This window comes from Polyodon spathula, chromosome 18, assembly GCF_017654505.1.
Source record: "Polyodon spathula isolate WHYD16114869_AA chromosome 18, ASM1765450v1, whole genome shotgun sequence".
NCBI lineage: Eukaryota > Metazoa > Chordata > Actinopteri > Acipenseriformes > Polyodontidae > Polyodon > Polyodon spathula.
The window spans coordinates 36343388-36363487 of NC_054551.1; the positions used below are offsets into that span (position 1 = coordinate 36343388).

Below are 20100 nucleotides of genomic sequence, written 5' to 3' on the forward strand. Positions count from 1 at the left end.
AACTGAACACAACGCGTTCCGGGTGAATTGTAGTTCCGTGTAGGAACCAGCGCCATCGTGTGTGAGAGGTGGCGAATTACAGGCTATTTACAACAATGCTGTGCTGTACGGCAGGAAATTTACCAAGCAAATAATGTTATGTGAACAGCATTGACGCTCTGCATGGGCGCGTTAGAGAATCGATTGTGTTTCATTTCAGTGCGGAAGGATTACTTTGTCATTTTTAACTGCATCATCTACCGGTTATTTTAATTTTCTCCTTAAGTCTATTGTTATGATAACTTATTGCTCACCACCACACTTTTAATGTACCAAATGACATAAATATAGCGCGCGTTCTGATTTTTTATCAAACATAAAACAAGTGTTGAGAGCGTGAAAGATCGTGGATGAGAGAATGAAATGACGTGAATCCGTCTTGTGCTGGTCAGTGAAACTACAGCTACATCCAGGACTGGATATGGAATATTACCAAACAACATACTGCTGTATGAAAAACACCTGCTCCAGACTTCACTGAATACAGACACCTCCACCCTCCCACTGCAGTGCATCACAGTGAGATGTGTACTTACAGGACTCTGTATTTACATCAGCACCTCCACCCTCCCACTGCAGTGCATCACAGTGAGATGTGTGCTTACAGGACTCTGTATTTACATCAGCACCTCCACCCTCCCACTGCAGTGCATCACAGTGAGATGTGTGCTTACAGGACTCTGTATTTACATCAGCAGCTCCACTCTCCCACTGCAGTGCATCACAGTGAGATGTGTGCTTACAGGACTCTGTATTTACATCAGCACCTCTACCCTCCCACTGCAGTGTATCACAGTGAGATGTGTGCTTACAGGACTCTGTATTTACATCAGCAGCTCCACTCTCCCACTGCAGTGCATCACAGTGAGATGTGTGCTTACAGGACTCTGTATTTACATCAGCAGCTCCACTCTCCCACTGCAGTGTATCACAGTGAGATGTGTGCTTACAGGACTCTGTATTTACATCAGCACCTCTAGCCTCCCACTGCAGTGTATCACAGTGAGACGTGTGCTTGCAGGACTCTGTATTTACATCAGCAGCTCCACTCTCCCACTGCAGTGCATCACAGTGAGATGTGTGCTTGCAGGACTCTGTATTTACATCAGCAGCTCCACTCTCCCACTGCAGTGCATCACAGTGAGATGTGTGCTTACAGGACTCTGTATTTACATCAGCACCTCCACCCTCCCACTGCAGTGCATCACAGTGAGATGTGTGCTTACAGGACTCTGTATTTACATCAGCAGCTCCACTCTCCCACTGCAGTGCATCACAGTGAGATGTGTGCTTACAGGACTCTGTATTTACATCAGCACCTCTACCCTCCCACTGCAGTGTATCACAGTGAGATGTGTGCTTACAGGACTCTGTATTTACATCAGCACCTCTACCCTCCCACTGCAGTGTATCACAGTGAGATGTGTGCTTACAGGACTCTGCATTTACATCAGCAGCTCCACTCTCCCACTGCAGTGCATCACAGTGAGATGTGTGCTTACAGGACTCTGTATTTACATCAGCAGCTCCACTCTCCCACTGCAGTGCATCACAGTGAGATGTGTGCTTACAGGACTCTGTATTTACATCAGCACCTCCACTCTCCCACTGCAGTGCATCACAGTGAGATGTGTGCTTACAGGACTCTGCATTTACATCAGCACTTCCCTTTTCCTATTGGAAACATCAGCAATACCAATACTGTGCTGAAGAAACTGTGTGATCATTACCTGGATCTTCCTGGCCTCAGCGATACCTCCCTTCTCAAAAGCAGCCAGCATGCCATTAACCACGCTGCCCATGTAATTGTAGGTGCTGCAGCAACAGAGGGGGAAACACACCGTCAGAGACACAGGTCTGGAGCCTCGCGGGCAACAAGACCTCGTAATCAACTACTCTGACAGCAGACATCCCAAGAGATAAACAAGCGCTCAAGATTGAATAGAAACAAATAGAAAAAACCATCCCATTCAAAGCCATTCCTTCACACAGGAGCACATCGCTATAGGCAATGCAGGGCTGAGTGAATATTGCAGGAGCTGCTGTAGAAGAGATGCACAGACAGCAGCACAGATTCACCCTGAGAGAGGGTCTTGTGTGGAGAGCCTGTCTGGAGAGACTGTCTGGGGAGATCCTGTGTGGAGAGCCAGTCTGGGGAGGCTGTGTGGGGATCCTGTGCAGGGATCCTGTCTGGAGAGCATGTGCAGGGATCCTGTCTGGAGAGTCTGTAGGACAATGCCACTGGGAAAGAGGACAGAACTGGCAACTGGACAGAAACTGTGATACTTACCTGCCAACAGCACCATGTGCTCCCAGAACCAACCCTGACAGTAATTGCTGAAAAAGAACAAAAATGACAAGAAAACATGACATGATGGACATGATAGTACAATGGAGAAACACACCGTCACCCTGCACAGTCTCCCTGCAGACTGCACAGTCACCCTGCACATCGTCACCTTGCACTCTGCAGTCACCCTGCAGACTGGACACCGTCACCCTGCACACCATCACCTTGCACACCGTCACCCTGCACACACAGTCACCCTGCACACACTGTCACCCTGCACACTGTCACTCTGCACACTGTCACCCTGCACACCGTCACCCTACACACACAATCACCCTGCACACAGTCACCTTGCACACCATCACCTTGCACACCATCACCCTGCACACACAGTCACCCTGCACACTGTCACCCTGCAGACTGCACACTGTCACTCTGCACACACAGTCACCCTGTACACTGTCACCCTGCAGACTGCACACTGTTACTCTGCACACACAGTCACCCTGCACACTGTCACCCTGCACACACCGTCACCCTGCAGACTGCACACTGTCACTCTGCACACCATCACCCTGCACACACCGTCAACCTGCACACACAGTCACCTGCACACTGTCACCTTGCACACAATCACCCTGCACACCATCACTTTGCACACCGTCACCCTGCACACACAGTCACCCTGCACACAAGATCACCCTGCACACCATCACCTTGCACACCGTCACCCTGCAGACTGTCACTCTGCACGCCGTCACCCTGCACACTGTCACCTTGCACACACAGTCACCCTGCACACAGTCACCTTGCACACAGTCACCCTGAACACTGTCACCCTGCACACTGTCACCCTGCACAGGCTGCACAGATTGAGCCCCGTTGCACATTCCACACACAGCCCCTGGAGGGAGACAGAGAGCCAGCCAACCTCATCCACCCCATAGAGCATTGGCCAGGACCGGGGACTGCTGTGGACACACTGGTCGAAGTCCAGCAGGTCTCTGCTGCTAAACTTGAGTCCCTGGAAGGAGGGGATGAGCTCCTGAGCCCCTTGCAGGGCAGCCTTGGCAGAGACTGCAGAGAGATAGGAATGGGCTCATTCAGAACAGCAGGGTTAGTGGGCCGGAGGCACACTGCTGCTGCATCACCACTGCAGACCACATAGTTAACAGCCACAGGACAGGGCTCTGGGGTGACTCCCTGCGCTCTGGGGTGACTCCTGTGTTTTTTAATGTGGTCCAGTATGAGCAGTGCCAAGGCTGTTAATAACGAAAATAATTAAAACAGAGGTCAGAGAACCACTGGCAAACTCAGACCACAACATGGTCTCATTTGAAGTGTTTTTTAAAACCCCAAAAGTAAAGACTAAAGCTAAGGTTTACAATTTTAAAAAAGCAAACTATGAAGGTATGAAACAGAGACCAACAGAAGTAGGGTGAAAAAAGAAACAAGGACCAGGGCTCACAAATGGAGATTAGACAAAGGGGCATTCAGAACAGAAAATAGGAGGCACTTTTTTACACAGAGAATTGTGAGGGTCTGGAATCAACTCCCCAGTAATGTTGTTGAAGCTGACACCCTGGGATCCTTCAAGAAGCTGCTTGATGAGATTCTGAGATCAATAAGCTACTAACAACCAAACGAGCAAGGTGAGCCGAATGGTCTCCTCTCGTTTGTAAACTTTCTTATGTTCTTATGTTCTTAAGTAGATTGGAGTAAAATAGAGAAAACACCCACAGAAGAAGGATGGTTGTTCTTCAAAAATGTAGTACTAGAGGCGCAAAACAATTACATCCCTAAAGTAGACAAATCTAAATGTAAAACTAAATGGCCAAAATGGTTTAATAGATCAATTTAAAAAAATATTCAGCGAAAAAAGGCACTTTACAGAGCATTAAAAAAGGACCAAAAAGAAAGTATGCGGAAAGAGTACACAGAACTGCAAACGCAAGTCAAAAAGGAAGTTAGAAAGGCCAAGAGAGAAATAGAAATGAACATTGCTAAGGGAGCTAAAACCAATTCCAAAATGTTTTTCCAATATTACAACAGCAAGAGAACATTCAAAGAGGAGGTTAAATGTTTAAGAGATACACATGGCAAAATCGTAGATGAAGAAAAAAAAAATAGCAAATATATTAAATGATTACTTTTCACAAGTTTTTACAAAGGAAGATACTGACAACATGCCCCACATGTCATCCAGTTCCTATCCAGTTTTAAATAACTTTAGCATAACCGAGGCAGAAGTGTTAAAGGGACTAGGAGCTCTTAAAATAAACAAATCCCCTGGGCCGGATGAGATCCTCCCAGCGGTACTCAAAGAAATGAAAGAAGTTATTTACAAACCGCTAACCAAGATCATGCAGCAGTCTCTTGACACAGGGGTGGTACCGACAGGCTGGAAAATTGCAAACGTAATACAGATCCACAAAAAGGGAAACAAAACTGAACCAGGTAACTACAGACCAGTAAGCCTGACTTCTATTATATGCAAACTTATGGAAACTATAATAAGATCCAAAATGGAAAATTACCTATATGGTAACAGGGTCCTGGGAGATAGTCAACATGGTTTTAGGAAAGGGAGATCGTGTCTAACTAACTTGCTTGATTTTTTTGAGGATGCAACATCGATAATGGATAATTGCAAAGCATATGACATGGTTTATTTAGATTTCCAGAAAGCTTTTGACAAAGTCCCGCACAAAAGATTAATTCTCAAACTGAACGCAGTTGAGATTCAAGGAAACGCAGAAAACAGAAAGTACTTATTAGAGGAAAAACCTCAGAATGGAGAGTGGTAACTAGTGGTGTACCACAGGGATCAGTATTAGGTCCTCTGCTATTCCTAATCTACATTAATGATTTAGATTCTGGTATAGTAAGCAAACTTGTTAAATTTGCAGACGACACAAAAATAGAAGGAGTGGCAAACACTGTTGCAGCAGCAAAGGTCATTCAAAATGATCTAGACAAGATTCAGAACTGGGCAGGCACATGGCAAATGACATTTAATAGAGAAAAGTGTAAGGTACTGCATGCAGGAAATAAAAATGTGCATTATAAATATCATATGGGAGATACTGAAATTGGAGAAGGAATCTATGAAAAAGACCTAGGAGTTTTTGTTGACTCAGAAATGTCTTAAAAAGCTATAAAAAAGGCTAACAAGATGCTCGGATACATTGTGAAAAGTGTTGAATTTAAATCAAGAGAAGTAATGTTAAAACTGTACAATGCACTAGTAAGACCTCATCTTGAATATTGTGTTCAGTTCTGGTCACCTCGCTATAAAAAAGATATTGCTGCTCTAGAAAGAGTGCAAAGAAGAGTGACCAGAATTATTCCAGGCTTAAAAGGCATGTCATATGCAGACAGGCTAAAATAATTGAATCTGTTCAGTCTTGAACAAAGAAGACTACGTGGCGACCTAATTCAAGCATTCAAAATTCTAAAAGGTATTGACAGTGTCGACCCAAGGGACTTTTTTGACCTGAAAAAAGAAACAAGGACCAGGGGTCACAAATGGAGATTAGACAAAGGTGCATTCAGAACAGAAAATAGGAGGCACTTTTTTACACAGAGAATTGTGAGGGTCTGGAATCAACTCCCCTGTAATGTTGTTGAAGCCGACACCCTGGGATCCTTCAAGAAGCTGCTTGATGAGATTCTGGGATCAATAAGCTATTAACAACCAAACGAGCAAGATGGGCCGAATGGCTTCCTCTCGTTTGTAAACTTTATTATGTTCTTATGTTCTTAATGTGTGTGTTCAACGACATTGTACTGCACAGTGGACAGACTGAATCCATGCATTGGGTATCCACAGGGTACTCTCACTCCCTGACTGTGTCTCACTCCCTGTCTGTGTCTCACCCCCTGCCCACGTCTCACTCCATGTTGAGTATTCTCACTCCCTGCCCATGTCTCACTCCATGTTGAGTATTGTCACTCCCTGCCCATGTCTCACTCCCTACCTATGTCTCACTCCCTGCAGCTGATATCCCGTCAGCCCCGATCCCAGCTGCATGTCTTGCCAGCTCCTGGGACTCTCTCAAACTCAAACATCCCACATGAACAATCACATGATCTACCCTGTGCACAAAACACACAAAACACACTCACACAGCAGGAGCAATCACATGATCTACCCTGTGCACAAAACACACTCACACAGCAGGAGCAATCACATGATCCACCCTGTGCACAAAACACTGAGTCACACAGCAGGAGCAATCACATGATCCACCCTGTGCACAAAACACAGAGTCACACAGCATGAGCAATCACATGATCTACCCTGTGCACAAAACACTGAGTCATACAGCATGAGCAATCACATGATCTACCCTGTGCACTGAGTCACACAGCACGTCAAAACAACCAGCATAAAAAATATTGTACCACCTCCCCTATACACAGCCACAGCTCCCCAACACCTTACCAGCTGTGACACACCTATACAGTCCTACTATGCCAGCAGTGGCCGCGTTATTACTCACTTGCCCTTGCCCTGTCGGCACCACTCCTCTGCCAGCACCTTCCTCTCGTCCATGCTGAGCGACATGCCCTCGCCAGTGGTGCCATTCACTGTGGAGACAGGGGTGCGTCAACAGGGAAGCCATCACAGTAACATTCACATTTAAAAATTATATTTTCTTTGGAAACAGTGTATATCAGAAGAACATTGTGCTGCTGTGAGGCTCTATGAACATTGTGCTACTGTGAGGCTCTATGAAGAACGCTGCTGCTGTGAGGCTCTATGAAGAACAATGTGCTGCTGTGAGGCTCTAAGAAGAACACTGAGCTGCTGTGAGGCTCTATGAACATTGTGCTGCTGTGAGGCTCTATGAAGATTGTGCTGCTGTGAGGCTCTATGAACATTGTGCTGCTGTGAGGCTCTATGAAGAACATTGTGCTGCTGTGAGGCTCTATGAACATTGTACTGCTGTGAGGCTCTATGAAGAACATTGTGCTGCTGTGAGGCTCTATGAACATTGTGCTGCTGTGAGGCTCTATGAACATTGTGCTGCTGTGAGGCTCTATGAAGATTGTGCTGCTGTGAGGCTCTATGAAGATTGTGCTGCTGTGAGGCTCTATGAACATTGTGCTGCTGTGAGGCTCTATGAAGAACATTGTGCTGCTGTGAGGCTCTATGAACATTGTGCTGCTGTGAGGCTCTATGAAGATTGTGCTGCTGTGAGGCTCTATGAAGATTGTGCTGCTGTGAGGCTCTATGAAGATTGTGCTGCTGTGAGGCTCTATGAAGAAGGCTCTATTGTGCTGCTGTGAGGCTCTATGAAGATTGTGCTGCTGTGAGGCTCTATGAAGAACATTGTGCTGCTGTGAGGCTCTATGAAGATTGTGCTGCTGTGAGGCTCTATGAACATTGTGCTGCTGTGAGGCTCTATGAAGATTGTGCTGCTGTGAGGCTCTATGAAGAACACTGTGCTGCTGTGAGGCTCTATGAAGAACACTGTGCTGCTGTGAGGCTCTATGAACATTGTGCTGCTGTGAGGCTCTATGAAGATTGTGCTGCTGTGAGGCTCTATGAAGATTGTGCTGCTGTGAGGCTCTATGAAGATTGTGCTGCTGTGAGGCTCTATGAAGTTTGTGCTGCTGTGAGGCTCTATGAAGTTTGTGCTGCTGTGAGGCTCTATGAAGAACACTGTGCTGCTGTGAGGCTCTATGAACATTGTGCTGCTGTGAGGCTCTATGAAGAACATTGTGCTGCTGTGAGGCTCTATGAAGATTGTGCTGCTGTGAGGCTCTATGAAGATTGTGCTGCTGTGAGGCTCTATGAAGTTTGTGCTGCTGTGAGGCTCTATGAAGATTGTGCTGCTGTGAGGCTCTATGAAGAACATTGTGCTGCTGTGAGGCTCTATGAAGAACATTGTGCTGCTGTGAGGCTCTATGAACATTGTGCTGCTGTGAGGCTCTATGAAGAACATTGTGCTGCTGTGAGGCTCTATGAAGAACATTGTGCTGCTGTGAGGCTCTATGAAGAACATTGTGCTGCTGTGAGGCTCTATGAAGATTGTGCTGCTGTTAGGCTCTATGAAGATTGTGCTGCTGTGAGGCTCTATGAACATTGTGCTGCTGTGAGGCTCTATGAAGAACATTGTGCTGCTGTGAGGCTCTATGAAGAACATTATGCTGCTGTTAGGCTCTATGAAGATTGTGCTGCTGTGAGGCTCTATGAAGATTGTGCTGCTGTTAGGCTCTATGAAGATTGTGCTGCTGTGAGGCTCTATGAACATTGTGCTGCTGTGAGGCTCTATGAAGATCACTGTGCTGCTGTGAGGCTCTATGAAGATTGTGCTGTTGTTAGGCTCTATGAACATTGTGCTGCTGTGAGGCTCTATGAACATTGTGCTGCTGTGAGGCTCTATGAAGAACATTATGCTGCTGTGAGGCTCTATGAAGAACATTATGCTGCTGTGAGGCTCTATGAAGAACATTATGCTGCTGTGAGGCTCTAGGAAGAACATTATGCTGCTGTGAGGCTCTAAAGCGGTTTCACTTTCCCTACAGTAAGTTACCAAATATATCGTGAACGCCTTGATTCTCCACAAGGTAGTCGACATACTGACCAATCACAGAGAGGTTCACATCCCTTTAAAGAGAAGACATCAGTAAACACAACCGTGATGCGAGTCTGACCAATTCTTCCAAAAGGCAGTGGACGCTCTTGAAGACATCTTTATATATAACAAGCCTTGTGTCTGTGCAGCGTGGTGCCTGGTGCCCCAGAGAAGGCTGTGTTGAGTTGCAGTGAGCTTTGCACTGGACCGTGTTGCACATGGTATTCTACTGTTACACTGCACAGTGAAAGTGCAATAATAGATAATAATCTACAGTCTCATATATTTACAGGTTACATATTTTAGGAGGTTTCTTGATTGGGAAAGTCATGTCAAAAATGTCACTGTCAGAATTTTTTTTATCAAAACAATTGGGTTATTAGTTCAGATAATAAAGGTTTAACTGTACTGGCCAGAAAAGTGTTATTCGTTGAAGTAACTTACAAAAAATGAATGGTGAGTAAGTAGATTCAAGAAAATGCACAGAGTCCTTTTCTTCAATCAGTTGCCAGGTTTATTGAAATATGCAGGGAGTCTGGTCCCAGGTACAGGACAAACAATACTCAACATTACAATGTTTGCATGACATTAAATACCCTTCTGTATAGATGGTCCACCTCCCCTTTCTCTGACACTTAACCAATTGCAAAGGTAATTTAATTTATTGTGTGAGTGTTAATGTGTGTGTGTCTGTGTGTTTTAGTCTAGTGTGACAACCTCTAGTTCCTCTAATTCTTCACACTCCTGGAGACAAAAGGTCCATACATCTGCCTTTTGTTATCTCCTTGCGACCCCCTTTGATGCCAGTGGGATTATCTCTTTTGATCTCTCTGAAGTCTTTAGAGCCTGTTCCCTTCTAGTCCACAGCATTGTTATCTCATTAGCTTGCAGTCATTGTTGGGCAGTTTGTAGACGCATCGTCTCTATCAGTGGTTAGCAGTACATGCAATTTGAACCAAACAGTCTGCTATCTGCAATATTAGTCTCTTTTCAGAAAAGAACACCAGTATAGCTCTGCCAGTCCACATGCGTAGCAAACTGCTAATCAATTCTCAATCTATGTTTTCCAACATACCCTACTTTTAGAATATAAGATGGAGGGGGGGTGACCAGCTACAACCATGTTGCTCACGTGATCCCGAGCCCTCAGATGTCCTCTTCTCTGGTTCTGAGTAGTCACATCAAGTAATGTGTTTGTATAATATATTATAGTGAAGCATGTTCCTTTATTCTAAGTCTTTCCATTATGTGTAGGTATCTACCTTGCTTTCTCTGTTTCTATATGTAAGTGTGCTATGAGCAAAAACAAAACAAAGATACATACAAATAATACAAAAAATGAAAAATAAACATAAAAAATACAGTAAATACAGTTAATATCACTGTACACAGTTGTTATTTCTTATTCATGGTGGATCCCAGTAAGTTTCTAAAATCTATCGCTTTGGTCAAATTGCGCAAGGCTCCCTCTGTTCCATCCATTAGCTCATATATAGCTGTACCCTGGAGTCTAATCCCTTGATTTACATACATTTGTCCATTCCCCAATCTTTCCATTCCTTCTCCAACAGTACTTGCTATCCAAGTTTGCCCTCTTGACATTTGATAAATATCCCAGCTGTTTGCAACAGAATTTCCTGCACCAAACCAGCCTGCTATTTCATCAAAAAGCCCCCTCTTCCTACGTTTCTCATTACCTTCATACATTCGTTCGGCTATTCGCTCTTTGTAATCTTTTATTGTACTACCTATTTCCCTTTGAAGCCAATTCTGAATATTGGTATGTTGCTCTGACCTTACAAATTTAGGTGAATCATTGTTATTTTTAACTTGCATATGTAAAATTCCATCATTCTAGAATCCAATATTCTAGCTCGACCATATCAATCTTAAAATGCACGTAAGATTGTTACAAACTAAAACTATGACTTAAAAATGATCACTATACATTGAACAAGTACTAAAATAGCGTGTGAATGCTTAAGTAAGTCCAGTATAGCTGACAATATTCTTCAGTAGCACAGGAGTTTTCAATGGTCTCATCCCATTCACAGCCCCTGCTGTATAATCAGTTGTTTCACTGTTGTCTCCACCTGTGTCCCAATACTTGAATCTCCATCAGAATTATTTATTTTCCAAACCTAGAAGAAAAATCAAGTGCAATATTAGTTCTTTTGATAACATCTGATTTCATTTAAACCTTCAGTGGGGTTATTCTCTCCTTGAATTTTCTTTATTTCATCTGGGAATGTATAGGCTATTAAAGCAGTTTGTAACAGAGAAATATAATACTCGCTTCTTAAATCCAGTGATCTGTTTAAGCCTTTGTAAGCTTATTTATTTACAAGATCTCTACTGGTGTTTAAGTGCAAAGTCTTTTTATTTTTGTCTTATCACAAAACAGCTATTTCTGAGCACATCACCCAGAATCGAAAAAAACTTCAAGTTAATATCTTTTATACAATCTTTATTGATTTGCACAAGTTTGTCCATAGTTTCATATGGAACTTTCCCAATTGGCACCCTAGCCATCCCCCATTTTTTTTTTTTTCATAACCAACATTTGTTCCCCAATTTGAAATTGTAACCCTTTAGGTAGGGGCTTAGTCCTATGCTAATTGTGCACTACTTCGATTTGTGCTTATAATTGACAAAGAAACCCCTGTAGGGTGATAGTATACTAACACAGACAGCCTAATGTCAACCAAAGATTTTACACTTAGTTGCTGGTCCATTTAGTATACATTATCCCTCAGTGATATCTTGTATATGTAATATTCCTTATTCAATTTTCAATTCAATAACCCACCCTCTTGCAGCTGATAAAACAGTAGCCTATTAGGTAAGTTATTTAGTCTCTCTGTGTTAGTTTATGTGCCTGTAGCAAACAGATTGCTTTCTCTGTTTTTATTGTTTTTTAAATCAAGTTATAAAACCCTTTTCAAAAACGTGTCAGTTTGATTAATATCACGCCATGCATTTTCAAGAATTTACAAATAAATCTGTTAATTCTTGAAAAATAAGTTTCTAAATAAATCTGTTAATTCTTGAAAAATAAGTTTCTAAAAACTTTCCATAATCAGTACTGCTGATTATCCAGTACCACTATCCACCAAGCCTACAGTCCTATACTGCACTGTAAAATCCCTTGCGCCAACATTCCTATTTCATTCTCATGTGATCTGTGGTTTCAAATATGTATTCATAGGTGATTCATAAAATTCACCCGTGTCTTAAACATAAAATTCACAAACAAACAAACAAACACTTAACTTTGCTTCATGAAAATATTTGTAATAAAATATTTCAAGGTTGATTTACTTAATTAGTTTCAGATTTATTGATCTCCAGAAACATTTGTTTTCTTCCTAAGTGTTTTTTCAAGCAGTCAATGTAGCAGCAATCTCTACATTATCTCTCTCTCTCTCCCTCTCTGCACTTTCTTTTCTAGTTAACCCTTAGAAAAACAAAAAGCTCTGTGTATATCAATATAATCCAACACAAACTTTTTCATTGTTCCTTTGTATATTTGTGTTACTGTTTCAGTCCAAAGGTTGGCCATTCTTTTGCAGTCAAACAATTAATCAATTAACCTAGATCTCTTTCCCTTATCAAACCCTCTTATGATCAGAGCAAGACAATAAGTATTCGTGCTGGTTCTTAGTACGTAGTTTTACTAAGAAGTTACTTTATCTCCACGCTTAAGCAAAATCATAATTACTCAAACAATCATTAATAAACAACTTATTAGTACGTAGTTTTACTAAGAAGTTACTTTATCTCCAAGCTTGAGCAAAATCAAAATTACTCAAACAATCATTAATAAACAATTTCTTAATTACATTTGAATGTGACCTTTTAATTTTATTTTTACAACATGTATTCCTCTGTTGATATAGAATCTTTAGCATTACAGTTTTTTTTTTTTTGTTTTTTGTTTTTTGTGGGCTACCAGTCTTGAATTGCCTTTGTCTTTTTCTTCTTACGAGACACACACTCCTGATCTGTTACATGAACATGTACATTACTGTTCTGTACATAGCTTCCCTTTTTGCCATGTTTTAAAACATAGTCTATGTTCCATATTCTCCAGTCATCCATTTGATGACCGTCAATATTATATTTTAACATATTTGGAGTTGATCAGACTCCCAACAACACAAAACTTTTTAGTTTTGTCTTGTTGTTACCAATGTTCTGTGTTTAAAGCTATGCTTAACGAAGTATAACATTTTATTTTGGTTTATTGCACATTTAATTTACACTTTTGTATGTGCTATTGGGCTTAACTGGAACTTACTGTCTGATTCTTCCTTATTTGTACCACCTAATGTGGACAGTTAAATAAGAGGCTTATCCTAGTGCCCCCTTATCGTGACTTATAAACCAAACAGTAAAAACAAAGACAAAACAAGTGTAACAAATCTTCTCAAAAACAAACATAAAACATAAATCCGAGTATGCCCGTACCTGTTGAGCAATACAAGTCCGTGTAACTAGTCCAATAAACTCTACTGGCACGTCATAACACTACACGATTTACTCATTACTTTTTTTAGGATTCCAGAGGTCCTCTTTCATACCTAAAGTTCTAATAGTCAATACACTTTTAATTAAGCAGTCTTAACTAATTGTGTCCTCAATGTACATGAATTATCAAGTAGTCAAAAGTCCTCTTTCATACTTTACCCTTGATTCTCACTACATTCTAAAAACTGCATATAAAACAAAAAACCAGTAACTACTCACCAATGTACGTGGTTATATGTTCGATCTGAAGTCCTGATTCAAAGATTCTCCACACCGTCTGAGCTGAAAGTAGAAACAGTCTCCTTCTGTCTGCTTTGTCCTGGTCCTCTTCATGGGATACAGGCTGGCAAAAAGGTTTCTCCGTAATCAAGTATCAACCCCCCGGTATTTGGAAAAAAAAGTATCAGGAAACAGTCCGCAGGTGGCTCGCCAATGAAGTAACTTACAAAATGAATGGTGAGTAAGTAGATTCAAGAAAATGCACAGAGTCCTTTTCTTCAATCAGTTGCCAGGTTTATTGAAATATGCAGGGAGTCTGGTCCCAGGTACAGGACAAACAGAATACTCAACATTACAATGTTTGCATGACATTAAATACCCTTCTGTATAGATGGTCCACCTCCCCTTTCTGTGAAACTTAACCAATGGTCAAGGTAATTTAATTTATTGTGTGAGTGTTAATGTGTGTGTGTCTGTGTGTGTGTGTGTGTGTGGTCTAGTGTGACAACCTAGTGCATTCTTCACACTCCTGGAGACAAAAGGTCCATACATCTGCCTTTTGTTATCTCCTTGCGACCCCCTTTGATGCCAGTGGGATTATCTCTTTTGATCTCTCTGAAGTCTAGAGCCTGTTCCCTTCTAGTCCACAGCATTGTTATCTCATTAGCTTGCAGTCATTGTTGGGCAGTTTGTAGACGCATCGTCTCTATCAGTGGTTAGCAGTACATGCAATTTGAACCAAACAGTCTGCTATCTGCAATATTAGTCTCTTTTCAGAAAAAAAACACCAGTATAGCTCTGCCAGTCCACATGCGTAGCAAACTGCTAATCAATTCTCAATCCATGTTTTCCAACATTCGTTAACAACATGCATTGTAATTGTTGAAGAAATAATACTAATAATAATAATAATAATAATATAATAATAAATAATAATAATAATAATAATAAACAGCAGGATTTGATTTCAGAGAGAATGACTCAGTCCGCAGGAGCTGGCACTTTCCTGTTGGTCTTACCCCTTGACAGTCATGGGGGTGAAGGTGGCAGCCACCAGGGCAGTCAGGGCTTTCCGGGGGGGGGGCACTGCCATCTGCGGAGGAAGAAGAGACATGGCAGCATTACCAGCAGCAATCACACTGTTCATTAGAGGCTCATTACAATCACACTGTTCATTAGAGACTCGTTGAAATCACATTGTTCATTAGAGGCTCATTACAATCACACTGTTCATTAGAGACTCGTTGCAATCACACTGTTCATTAGAGGCTCATTGCAATCACACTGTTCATTAGAGACTCATTGCAATCACACTGTTCATTAGACTCATTGCAATCACACTGTTCATTAGACTCATTGCAATCACACTGTTCATTAGAGACTCATTGCAATCACACTGTTCATTAGAGACTCATTGCAATCACACTGTTCATTAGAGACTCATTGCAATCACACTGTTCATTAGAGACTCATTGCAATCACACTGTTCATTAGAGACTCATTGCAATCACACTGTTCATTAGACTCATTGCAATCACACTGTTCATTAGACTCATTGCAATCACACTGTTCATTAGACTCATTGCAATCACACTGTTCATTAGACTCATTGCAATCACACTGTTCATTAGACTCATTGCAATCACACTGTTCATTAGACTCATTGCAATCACACTGTTCATTAGACTCATTGCAATCACACTGTTCATTAGACTCATTGCAATCACACTGTTCATTAGAGACTCATTGCAATCACACTGTTCATTAGACTCATTGCAATCACACTGTTCATTAGAGACTCATTGCAATCACACTGTTCATTAGACTCATTGCAATCACACTGTTCATTAGACTCATTGCAATCACACTGTTCATTAGACTCATTGCAATCACACTGTTCATTAGAGACTCATTGCAATCACACTGTTCATTAGACTCATTGCAATCACACTGTTCATTAGACTCATTGCAATCACACTGTTCATTAGACTCATTGCAATCACACTGTTCATTAGAGACTCATTGCAATCACACTGTTCATTAGACTCATTGCAATCACACTGTTCATTAGACTCATTGCAATCACACTGTTCATTAGACTCATTGCAATCACACTGTTCATTAGACTCATTGCAATCACACTGTTCATTAGAGACTCATTGCAATCACACTGTTCATTAGACTCATTGCAATCACACTGTTCATTAGACTCATTGCAATCACACTGTTCATTAGACTCATTGCAATCACACTGTTCATTAGACTCATTGCAATCACACTGTTCATTAGACTCATTGCAATCACACTGTTCATTAGACTCATTGCAATCACACTGTTCATTACTCATTGCAATCACACTGTTCATTAGACTCATTGCAATCACACTGTTCATTAGACTCATTGCAATCACACTGTTCATTAGAGACTCATTGCAATCACACTGTTCATTAGACTCATTGCAATCACACTGTTCATTAGACTCATTGCAATCACACTGTTCATTAGAGACTCATTGCAATCACACTGTTCATTAGAGACTCATTGCAATCACACTGTTCATTAGACTCATTGCAATCACACTGTTCATTAGACTCATTGCAATCACACTGTTCATTAGACTCATTGCAATCACACTGTTCATTAGACTCATTGCAATCACACTGTTCATTAGACTCATTGCAATCACACTGTTCATTAGAGACTCATTGCAATCACACTGTTCATTAGACTCATTGCAATCACACTGTTCATTAGACTCATTGCAATCACACTGTTCATTAGACTCATTGCAATCACACTGTTCATTAGACTCATTGCAATCACACTGTTCATTAGACTCATTGCAATCACACTGTTCATTAGACTCATTGCAATCACACTGTTCATTAGAGACTCATTGCAATCACACTGTTCATTAGACTCATTGCAATCACACTGTTCATTAGACTCATTGCAATCACACTGTTCATTAGAGACTCATTGCAATCACACTGTTCATTAGACTCATTGCAATCAAACTGTTCATTAGACTCATTGCAATCACACTGTTCATTAGAGACTCATTGCAATCACACTGTTCATTAGAGACTCATTGCAATCACACTGTTCATTAGACTCATTGCAATCACACTGTTCATTAGACTCATTGCAATCACACTGTTCATTAGAGACTCATTGCAATCACACTGTTCATTAGAGACTCATTGCAATCACACTGTTCATTAGAGACTCATTGCAATCACACTGTTCATTAGACTCATTGCAATCACACTGTTCATTAGACTCATTGCAATCACACTGTTCATTAGAGACTCATTGCAATCACACTGTTCATTAGAGACTCATTGCAATCACACTGTTCATTAGACTCATTGCAATCACACTGTTCATTAGACTCATTGCAATCACACTGTTCATTAGAGACTCATTGCAATCACACTGTTCATTAGAGACTCATTGCAATCACACTGTTCATTAGACTCATTGCAATCACACTGTTCATTAGACTCATTGCAATCACACTGTTCATTAGAGACTCATTGCAATCACACTGTTCATTAGAGACTCATTGCAATCACACTGTTCATTAGACTCATTGCAATCACACTGTTCATTAGAGACTCATTGCAATCACACTGTTCATTAGACTCATTGCAATCACACTGTTCATTAGACTCATTGCAATCACACTGTTCATTAGACTCATTGCAATCACACTGTTCATTAGACTCATTGCAATCACACTGTTCATTAGACTCATTGCAATCACACTGTTCATTAGAGACTCATTGCAATCACACTGTTCATTAGACTCATTGCAATCACACTGTTCATTAGACTCATTGCAATCACACTGTTCATTAGACTCATTGCAATCACACTGTTCATTAGAGACTCATTGCAATCACACTGTTCATTAGACTCATTGCAATCACACTGTTCATTAGAGACTCATTGCAATCACACTGTTCATTAGAGACTCATTGCAATCACACTGTTCATTAGAGACTCATTGCAATCACACTGTTCATTAGACTCATTGCAATCACACTGTTCATTAGACTCATTGCAATCACACTGTTCATTAGAGACTCATTGCAATCACACTGTTCATTAGACTCATTGCAATCACACTGTTCATTAGAGACTCATTGCAATCACACTGTTCATTAGAGACTCATTGCAATCACACTGTTCATTAGAGACTCATTGCAATCACACTGTTCATTAGACTCATTGCAATCACACTGTTCATTAGAGACTCATTGCAATCACACTGTTCATTAGACTCATTGCAATCACACTGTTCATTAGACTCATTGCAATCACACTGTTCATTAGACTCATTGCAATCACACTGTTCATTAGACTCATTGCAATCACACTGTTCATTAGACTCATTGCAATCACACTGTTCATTAGAGACTCATTGCAATCACACTGTTCATTAGAGACTCATTGCAATCACACTGTTCATTAGACTCATTGCAATCACACTGTTCATTAGACTCATTGCAATCACACTGTTCATTAGAGACTCATTGCAATCACACTGTTCATTAGACTCATTGCAATCACACTGTTCATTAGACTCTCATTGCAATCACACTGTTCATTAGACTCATTGCAATCACACTGTTCATTAGAGACTCATTGCAATCACACTGTTCATTAGACTCATTGCAATCACACTGTTCATTAGACTCATTGCAATCACACTGTTCATTAGACTCATTGCAATCACACTGTTCATTAGAGACTCATTGCAATCACACTGTTCATTAGACTCATTGCAATCACACTGTTCATTAGACTCATTGCAATCACACTGTTCATTAGAGACTCATTGCAATCACACTGTTCATTAGACTCATTGCAATCACACTGTTCATTAGAGACTCATTGCAATCACACTGTTCATTAGACTCATTGCAATCACACTGTTCATTAGACTCATTGCAATCACACTGTTCATTAGAGGCTCATTGCAATCACACTGTTCATTAGACTCATTGCAATCACACTGTTCATTAGAGACTCATTGCAATCACACTGTTCATTAGAGACTCATTGCAATCACACTGTTCATTAGACTCATTGCAATCACACTGTTCATTAGACTCATTGCAATCACACTGTTCATTAGACTCATTGCAATCACACTGTTCATTAGACTCATTGCAATCACACTGTTCATTAGAGACTCATTGCAATCACACTGTTCATTAGACTCATTGCAATCACACTGTTCATTAGAGACTCATTGCAATCACACTGTTCATTAGACTCATTGCAATCACACTGTTCATTAGAGACTCATTGCAATCACACTGTTCATTAGAGACTCATTGCAATCACACTGTTCATTAGACTCATTGCAATCACACTGTTCATTAGAGACTCATTGCAATCACACTGTTCATTAGAGACTCATTGCAATCACACTGTTCATTAGAGACTCATTGCAATCACACTGTTCATTAGACTCATTGCAATCACACTGTTCATTAGAGACTCATTGCAATCACACTGTTCATTAGACTCGTGTGTGGAGGGGAGGGCAGGATGCAGAACGACCCTGCTCTCTGTCCACAGTTAGCCTGCCTAACAGAGTCGGGATCGCCAGCAGCACTGTTCAGGACATGAAACCTGACTGGATATGACGGGAATTCAGGGAACTATTCACTCAACACAGCGCCAGCCACACTGGAAACAAAACACACATCACATCCTAGGGTTAAATAACACTGTTGTTCTTTATATAAAAACAATATAAACTTGTTTTGTTCAAAGCTCCGCCCCAGTCATATTAAAAAAGGACAAGTGTTCTATCAAAAAAAAAAAAAAAAAAACTGCTGATTGTTTAAGAACAAAAAATACACCCCACTTCGGATACAAAAAGAAAATACAATGAATCTGTTCTATGCCCTCCTTGTTCGTGACTGCACGCTGTAGTTCAGTGCACTGGACCGATTCCGTCACAGGGCCAGGTGCATCTTGGGTGCTGTAGTTCCTTATTCCCAAACACGTTTCACGAGAATCCACGGCTCAGTACCTGCTCGCCGATGACACGCGCGCTGCAGGGCGGGGTCTGGAACAGGATGCGGAAGCCCGGGTGTCTAACCTCATCGTCATCATTAGCAGGCGATGCTGGAAGATGTCAGATAGCGGAGTAGAGACGGATACACGGCGGGGATAACGATCGAGAGAGCCGGGGAGAGGGAAGCGCAGTACACGGGAGAACCCGGAGAGGGAGAGAGAAAAGCAGTCCTGAAGGAACAGAGGCACTGCCCATGAGCTAGTGCAGAGGGGGAGAGAGAGAGAGAGAGAAAAGAAAGAAAAGAAAGAAAAGAGTCTGGTTCAGGAGAGAGAGAGAGAGAGAGAGAGAGAGAGAGAGAGAGAGAGAAAAAAAGAAAAAGAAAGAAAGAAAGAAAG

General features: G+C 41.4%; 1 protein-coding gene across 1 annotated transcript; it reads right to left on the minus strand.

Annotated features, from left to right (window-relative positions):
• Positions 1 to 1691: 1691 nt before the first annotated feature.
• Positions 1692 to 20050, minus strand: LOC121330747 (N-acetylneuraminate lyase-like). The gene is made up of 8 exons (XM_041277465.1): positions 19721 to 20050; positions 14685 to 14758; positions 8875 to 8948; positions 6835 to 6922; positions 6321 to 6427; positions 3261 to 3406; positions 2330 to 2376; positions 1692 to 1854 (listed from the first exon to the last, which is right to left on the minus strand). The coding sequence occupies exons 2-8, from the start codon at positions 14756 to 14758 to the stop codon at positions 1692 to 1694; spliced, it is 699 nt and encodes a 232-aa protein (XP_041133399.1). The 5' UTR covers positions 19721 to 20050.
• Between the last annotated feature and the right edge of the window lie 50 nt (positions 20051 to 20100).